This window comes from Rhamphochromis longiceps, linkage group LG19, assembly GCF_057381845.1.
Source record: "Rhamphochromis longiceps isolate RC_006_pf linkage group LG19, R_longiceps_female_GT1.1, whole genome shotgun sequence".
Classification (NCBI taxonomy): domain Eukaryota; kingdom Metazoa; phylum Chordata; class Actinopteri; order Cichliformes; family Cichlidae; genus Rhamphochromis; species Rhamphochromis longiceps.
The window spans coordinates 24954998-24962990 of record NC_140575.1 but is presented as its reverse complement, the minus strand read 5'-3'; the positions used below and the strand labels follow the sequence as shown (position 1 = coordinate 24962990).

The window sequence follows — 7993 nt, the reverse complement described above, 5'->3', positions numbered from 1 at the left end:
TTTCTATATTATACATATCTGCTCTCCTGTGGGCACGGGAGAGCGGGCAGACACATCCAGTCGAATTAAAGACAAAAAGTGAGGACATACTAAATTAGCTGTCCGCAGATGATGAATCATTGGACAATTACAGATGCATTTATCCACCCACTTTTTCTCTTGCCCCACCCCCTCACCCCTCGCTTTTCCACCTCTTCATCTGAATGTATCTTCGTCTGTATCTGAATATAACTTCAAAATTGCCCTGATGGGTTTGACAGTGGGTGGAAGGAAGATGGATGATTCGCATAGGCTATCATCTACCTTTTTTCTCTCAATTAGATTAGCTTCCAAAAGTCGGACTCTTTTATTAGAACAGTACTTTGATGGATATGTAGGAGGCATCTGGGGTCAAAGTTTTCAGGAAACTCAGTATCCCAAATATAAAGTAGCACTGTGACTTCTCTGGAGCTAGGAGTCTCACTTTTGCCTCTGGTTCTATCCAGCTTTTAAATGGGTGTAAATAGCTGTGGAAACCATAAAGCCTCGCACATCCATCAAAAAATGGAGAACAAGCAACTACGATGGGTACGAAAATAGCCGTGATCAGAAAAGTATATTGTGTTCAGCTAACTTAATATTTGTTTGAGCTGGGTTTAGTGCATTGTGCCTGCAGGAGTGACTGCAGAAAAGCAGACCTGTTGTTGATTCCACCACAGTGACACAGACCATTACAGACACACCAACAAAGAAGCCCTCCTACAGGAGCTGAGCTATAAATAACTCTACAGCGGAGATGCAATATTAGTGGGTGGATCAGAAGTTAGTCGTCACTTCCTATTTATAAAGCAAATGCAGTCAAATTTTACATCGTGGGTGATTCATACTGAGTGGTGAATAGCTGGGATTAAAATGGGACTTGTTTTGATGTGGTCCATTCTTGATTTCCTTTTTAAATGACATTTTCTCTAACGGTTAAGTAAATATTTTCAAGTGTCAGACATCTAATCAAATATATATCATTTTTGAGTTCTCTTATTTGTTTTTATCTGCTTCAGGGAATAACATCTCTAATATGTCTTGCCAGACTGCAGTGAAGCTCTACAGATCTTGCCAAGCAGGTTTACGTCAGAGGCAGGCAAGGGATTCAGCATCACCCTACCAAGGAAAACATCTTTAACCTGGTTCTCTGTATTCTGCTGCCACCTAGCGGAGAAATGCTTAGGTTTTGATCATGATGGCACCTACCAAATCCTGGTATTTTCATGTCCCAATGTGTCTTTCATTTTCAGAAATGTTAACGTAAGAAGGTTTTGCCAATTGATAGCAACTACAACCACACCTGCCTTCTATTAAGAGCATTAATACATTAAAATATTCAGTGAATACTGTCATAAGGTTTAAACCCAGGTACTACATCTTTATTTAGAAATCACATCAGAGAAAATCTAGCCATAGCCATAGAGGAAAACAAGTATCATATTAATCCCCCAAACAAGAAAATATGTCATAACATAAACATAATCGATCAATAAAACAATAATCAGATAATATAAAGTAAAAACAATTGCTATCAATAAAATGCTAAACGTGAACAACAAAATGATGATATTCAATTGTGGCCACTAGCTGTACACTGCACTGACTTTGGAACATGAGTGGTTTCAGTGTCCTGGATATTTTTTTTTGTCTTCTGGAAATTAAAACTTGCACCGTCAAGCATGACCTTGCAAAAAACAAGCAAAACATTAAGTGTCATTAGTGAAGGCTGGACCATTCTGGTAACGCCCAAAGCATAAACAAGGTAACATCAGGGCTGGGTGGCTGTGCTCCAACCCAGTCCCAAATTAACCTCAAATGTCAAGTAAATTATTTTATTTTACAGTTTGACAATATAAAATGCAGGCTCTGGCCTACTCCAACAGCAAGGGCTTGACTTTGAAGATAAATACTCAAAGCTTGCCTGGCTTTGTGTTCTAAGAAGCGATTCATCTTATGACCAAACATGCCCCAAGCCTAGGATTATAAAGAGGATGTGTCACAAACCTGAAAGTAGCTCAGCAGCATTTGCATTGATATGTTTAACGGTTTAAATACATGTACGATGGTCAAATACAGTACTGAACATATTTTTAGATTCAAGAAAATGCTGTTTGATGAATGCCCACTGCATTGTGTTTTTAGTTATTCCTTCAAAACCTGTACACTTGTCCCACACAATCACTGAGCGACTTTCAAATTTGACCTATTCTCTAAAAATCCTTTCCTTTAAGCTGCCACGCAGTCAGAGAATGTCTCCATCATTTTTCAGACGCACTGTGTCACACTGAAGGCGAACGGCTGAAAGGAACATGCTCCTGACAAGTCACTAAAGTGGCATGCTGCTCTTCACACGCAGAGGCACAGAATCCATGGTAAGCTAAACACAGGTGGAACTGAAGTAAACAGGTTGTCTACTCTGTTCATTTGAAATACGTCATGTGTTTAAAATAATGAGCCTAATCTAAAGAAAACTACTGTTCAGGCACAACAATGAATACTTAAATATGACATCAATCTGTGCAGTCCTCACTGTATCAGTGGGATGAGAACACAATTACATCCACTACACTGCAAGCGAAGAAAAGGTAACTGACACATAATCAACTATCATGATATTGAATGCATTCAGTGCAACCAGTAACAGATACATTGGGTCAACATTCACAATACGGAAACACAAATACCACTAAACCAGTATGTTCGGCTCATTTAACAGCGGTATGGAGCACTGGCTGGTCGCTTTGCCCATGCCTGGATAATGATCATACTAAGCTCCACTAGCTCCTGTTACACAAACAAATAAAACAGCTAGCAAATATTCTTTAAAATGTGACTGATCTGCGTATTATCATGAATGTATTTTAATTACCATGAAAGTGTGGCACATGCCTTGTGGATCAGTGATGACAACTGTGTGTGAGACAGTGCTTAAATGCTTTAGCGAACTCTCTAAGAGCATTTCCAGCTGTTTCAATTGACTGCCCTGTGATACATCAATCAAAAGGTATTTTGGGGAAGTCTATTCAGCAAGAATAGATCAAGCACACCAATCTTTTAGTCAGCAAAGATCTAAGATCATTGGCCAGAGAGAGAAGGGGAGTGGGAGGGTGAAGCCAGAACTTCACTGACCACTAAGTCTGCAGGTGGTGGTGTGCAGCACAGAGGCAAAGGGGGCAAAGGAGAAGGAAAGGAGGGCACAGGACTGAGCCTTCCCACTCAACCTAATACCACTTCAAGGACTCAGGAGTTATCTGAGGGGACATGCTCTTCAAAGCCCTCACTCTCCCTAACCAATGCCCTCTCCAGGATGACCCGGCCCTCCTTGTACCGCTGACTGTCCTCAGTAGCAAACTCATAGATCCAACCCAGCTTGCTGTTGCAATTCTTGCAGCTGACGTCCCTCACCATGTGTCTGCCGGTGAGCATCACTCTGTCCTGCACCTCACTGTACTGGAGGTTCACCACCTATAGGGAGGAGTTTAAGTTAAAGTATAACTAATGAATGCCTGTATTTCATTTGGTTTAGAGAAACATGTCACAGATGGTGTGTTCATGGCTAATTTCACTGTACCTTATTGAAGAGGAAAGCTCTGCCTGTGGCTCCTGTGAATCGTGTGGAGATTAGCTCAGACCTATTAGTCAGGATTGTGTCACAGTTGGCACAAGAGAAGAGACGTGTTCCGCCGATGTGGTCCAAGAAGATGCGCCCCATTGTCTGTTTACCGGGATTGACTAAATTAAGGCTAAAACATGAGAAAATTAAATAGTACGCTATGTATTCTAAGACTGTATTCTGGACTGATTGTAAACAGTATGAAGAAAGTGACCCCTTATAAAATAATACCCTTTAGCTGGCCAAAGTAATAATGCATATCAGTCTCTAACTTTTTTCTGGCATGTTCCACAACACAGAATTGTTTTTTAATCAATCATTAACAATACAAGTTGAATACACATATATAAAGGAGTCATTCAATCTCTGTTCATCAAATAAAAATAAATACATTAAAACTTGGGTTTTTTAAAGATTTGTTTGTTTAGGAATATGTGGAAAACTATCTGAGCTCAGTCACTCACTTATCATAGCTGTTTTACAAGTTAAGAAAGAAAGAAACTTGAAATATCCAAAATAATTGTACCAAATAAAAAAGAGGGTTGTTCTCAGAGCTATTAAGGCATAAGCATAATTTAAGCATGATTATGGAAAAACAAACAAACAAACAAACAAACAAACAAAAAAACAGTTTCTGTTATTATCACAAAAATCTATTATGCGTTCTCTCTATATGGACTGGGGAAGATGAATGCACTAGCTTACGATTCTTAACTATGTTTTGAATTGTACACATAATACAATACTTTGGTAAAATTGATAGCACAGCCACTGAAAGAGTATCAGTAAAAACATGAATGTTTCTACTGATACTGAGAAAAAGTACTGTTTTCTCAGTTCCCTTAAAACACAAATATAATCCTTAATAATAATAATAATAATAATCGAGATAAACAAAAAGAAGGAGCAAAGAGACAAAAAGCCACAAAAAATAGAATCAAATGGCTTTTTCAACTTGCTTATTGTTACTTTGATTACAAACAGCTGCCTTTGCCCATTTGTCTAATTTATTATCAAAAATACTGTCCTTTATATAACTGCTTACAGAAGCTTAATACATCCGTCTATGTTTTAAAAAATTCCTATAAATAGGATAAAAACATTTTCATTTCATTAATTTTTCATTCGTCTTTTCTATTCTCATCTCAGGTCAGGCTTTGTAAGAACCGGGATCAGTGGCACATCATCCCAGCCCTCTGAAAAATGCTCATCAATTCCCATTATTTTGTATAAAATTTGGTTTCTTTTGTTTGTTTGTCAGTGGAACATGTGGAAACTAAGGTGTAAATAATCTTAACAAAGAGCACTCCAGTCGCCTTGGCACAGTTTCTCCCTGTTTCAACACTTTAGTCGTTACAACCACAGAAGTACTTCTTGTTCCTGGATGCCTTGTTGTAATACTGGCTGTAGATGGCAGCTGGGCTTTGCATGGTGTCGATGCAATTATGAATAATGGAAAACAAACGAAGCAGAGATTTTCCCAGCTACCTAAAGAGAATACTTCAGAGGATTTTCATTGGGATTTTAGATAACCTAACCGACTGGTTTCGTAAAAATGCACCGAGCCAGCGTGTGAATGGAAGCTAACGCCAGGTTAGCCATTCAGCTAACAGAGTCAACAAGCGACCACAAAACAGATAATTCTACTAAACTCCAAATGACGGCTGCCTACCTTTTCAAATTCGGTCTGGTGACACAAAATGTCGTGCCCAGCGATGGTGTCACCGACTTTTTAAAGTAAATTTCAGTCGCACATCTGCTGTTTATACCGTTGTCGTCGTCGTGGCTTTGTTTTTCTTTTTCAGCTGTTCCTGTCCTCTGAGCTGAGCTCCAAACTAGTATCAACATCCGGTTTGTGACGTAGCTCCCTCTGCAGCAGCGACATACGGGTTTTCCGCCAGGTGTCAGCATATAACATCTATTCTCAACTTCTGAAAAATATGCTCCGTTCTCATTAAAATCGTTAAAAAATAATACTGAAGCTTATTTTTTTTAAAAAAACAAACATAATATCTGGATATAACAAAAATTTTAATATACCAAATAAATAAAGAAAAGCTAAACTACAGTAACTCTGATCTGCGGGCAGTAATAATATAATAATAATGGATTGGATTTATATAGCGCTTTTCAAGGCACCCAAAGCGCTTTACAATGCCACTATTCATTCACTCTCACATTCACACACTGGTGGAGGCAAGCTACGGTTGTAGCCACAGCTGCCCTGGGGCAGACTGACAGAAGCGAGGCTGCCATATCGCGCCATCGGCCCCTCTGGCCACCACCAGTAGGCGGTAGGTGAAGTGTCTTGCCCAAGGACACAACGACCAGGACAGAGAGCCCAGGGATCGAACCGGCGACCTTCCGGTTACAGATACGCTTCCCAACCCCCTGAGCCACGGTCGCCCCAGCCCCCCAGCAGTCTATCCTTCAAGCTCGGTTCCTCTACCAGAGGCCTGGAAGGTTGAGGGTCATGCACTGTATCTTAGCTGTACCTAGGACTGCGCTCGCCTAGCTTGGGAGTCGCCGCACCTAGTGCTCCTATTACCATGGGGACCACTGTTACCTTCACCCTCCACATCTTCTTGAGCTCTTCTCTGAGCACTTGGTACTTCTCAGGCTTCTTGTGCTCCTTCTTCCTGATGTCTCTATCACTCAGAATCGCTACATCTATCAATATGGCTGTCTTCTTCTATTTGTCTACCACCACTATGTCACGGTGAGTGGGATGAGCCATGTGGAGGAAATGAAGGAGGATCCAAACGCAGGCAGTAGTGGAGAAGTGAGGGTGGTTTATTGAGCACAAAATAAGGACAAACAGCAAATGGAGCTCGAACTAAACTATACTGGGAAACAACTAAACTATAGCGCAGAAACCAGAACATGAACATGAAGCAGGGCGAGCAGAGGCAGACGATGGTAGACAGCAGGGTGAACACACGAGTGAGACACGGTGGTTACACAGACGGACCAGCAACTACAATGACGGAGGACACGACTTAAATACACACAGAGAAACACGGGAATTACACACAGGTGGTGGACACAGCTGGGAACAATCAGTAAGATGAGACAGAGGTAAAACTGAACACACTCACATGAGACGCAGACCTTCACAATAAAACATCACACGCAGGCTCGACATCGAGAGACAGACAGGAAATGACATATGAAACTAAACCCACATCTTAAACCCAGATAAACAGAAACATGGAACTCTAATAATAGACATCATAATCATCACCATAACACGACAAGAGAACAAGAACACAATCCCTGATGCAAACTTAAATCAAAACACAATAAACTCAAAATACTGGGTCCAACGGACCCAGAACCGTGACACACTATGTCCGGTTGGTTAGCCACCACCATTTTGTCCGTCTGTATCTGGAAGTCCCACAGGATCTTAGCTCGGCCATTCTCCACCACCCTTGGGGGCGTCTCCCATTTTGACCTCGGGACTTCCAAGCTATATTCGGCACAGATGTTTCTGTACACTATGCCGGCCACTTGGTAATGGCGTTCAATGTATGCCCTGCCTGCTTGCATCTTGCACCCTGCTGTTATGTGCTGGATTGTGCATCAGTTCCTGATGAAGCCTCTTAGGGTCCTGTTGATCTTGTATAGGTGTAGGCATTCCAGGATCCAGGTGTGGGGCATTGAGTCATAGGCCTTCTTGTAATCAATCCAGGCAGTGCACAGGTTGGTCAGCCTAGTCTTGCAGTCTTGGCTGACTGCTAGGTTTCGCGCCTCTGGTTTTCTTGACAATTCCTTTCTGTGCCCCGCTTACGTATTTACTCGTCAATTAGCAGCTGGTTCATTTGTGCTCCCATACGCTCATGGAGTGCAGTCAGCTTCTTCAGCCAGTAGGCGTGAACCACGTCGGCGCCTGGTGCTGTCCAACTCTTCATACTGGAGACCCTTTCTTGGATGTCTGCCACTGTGATGGCTACTGGACCCTGTTCAGGGTGGTTGCTGTGGTCTGCTCTCAGATCCACCATCCACTGAGTATTGGGTTGTGTCCTTCTCCCATATGCTCTTTTAGTATTCTGTGGAGAACAGCTGGTTTATTCTCATGCCTTTGTTACGTAAGGCCCAAAATGGCCTCCGTACAAGAAAGTAGTAGCTCTAATATTGACCAGTAACGAACCACCACACGCACACTGTAATGGGTTACACAAGATTTATTTGTTCTTTCTCCGGGTAAAACTACTGGCTGAAGACACAACTCTGGCCAGGAATCCAAGGCCCAAAGCCACCACGGTCAGGGTTGTTAGCCTTTTCAGGCCTGACTTCGTTCGAGGCTGGGTCTCCACATCACATCCTGGGAGCTGGAACTTCCCCAAAACTGGTCCA

At 41.8% G+C, this 7993-nt stretch overlaps 1 protein-coding gene across 2 annotated transcripts; it reads right to left on the bottom strand.

Annotated features, from left to right (window-relative positions):
* Positions 1-1352: 1352 nt before the first annotated feature.
* LOC146646854 (protein yippee-like 5) lies at positions 1353-5676 on the bottom strand. 2 transcript variants are annotated; one of them, XM_085391929.1, is made up of 3 exons: positions 5307-5676; positions 3593-3736; positions 1353-3486 (listed from the first exon to the last, which is right to left on the bottom strand). In XM_085391929.1, the coding sequence occupies exons 2-3, from the start codon at positions 3731-3733 to the stop codon at positions 3262-3264; spliced, it is 366 nt and encodes a 121-aa protein (XP_085248055.1). In that variant the 5' UTR covers positions 3734-3736; positions 5307-5676; the 3' UTR covers positions 1353-3261. The 2 variants fall into 2 exon arrangements, with proteins under 2 accessions (XP_085248055.1, XP_085248054.1); XM_085391928.1 differs by having other exon boundaries at positions 3593-3764; positions 5307-5533.
* Positions 5677-7993: the final 2317 nt, after the last annotated feature.

Bases quoted from the DNA above. Each gene is read 5' to 3' on its own strand.
- LOC146646854 (XM_085391928.1), bottom strand. From the start codon at position 5,482: ATGTTGATACTAGTTTGGAGCTCAGCTCAGAGGACAGGAACAGCTGAA. The intron at 3,765-5,306 runs GTAGGCAGCCGT...CTCATGTTTTAG, and splicing joins ACCAGACCGAATTTGAAAAG to CCTTAATTTAGTCAATCCCG. The intron at 3,487-3,592 runs GTACAGTGAAAT...TCCTCCCTATAG, and splicing joins GAGCTTTCCTCTTCAATAAG to GTGGTGAACCTCCAGTACAG.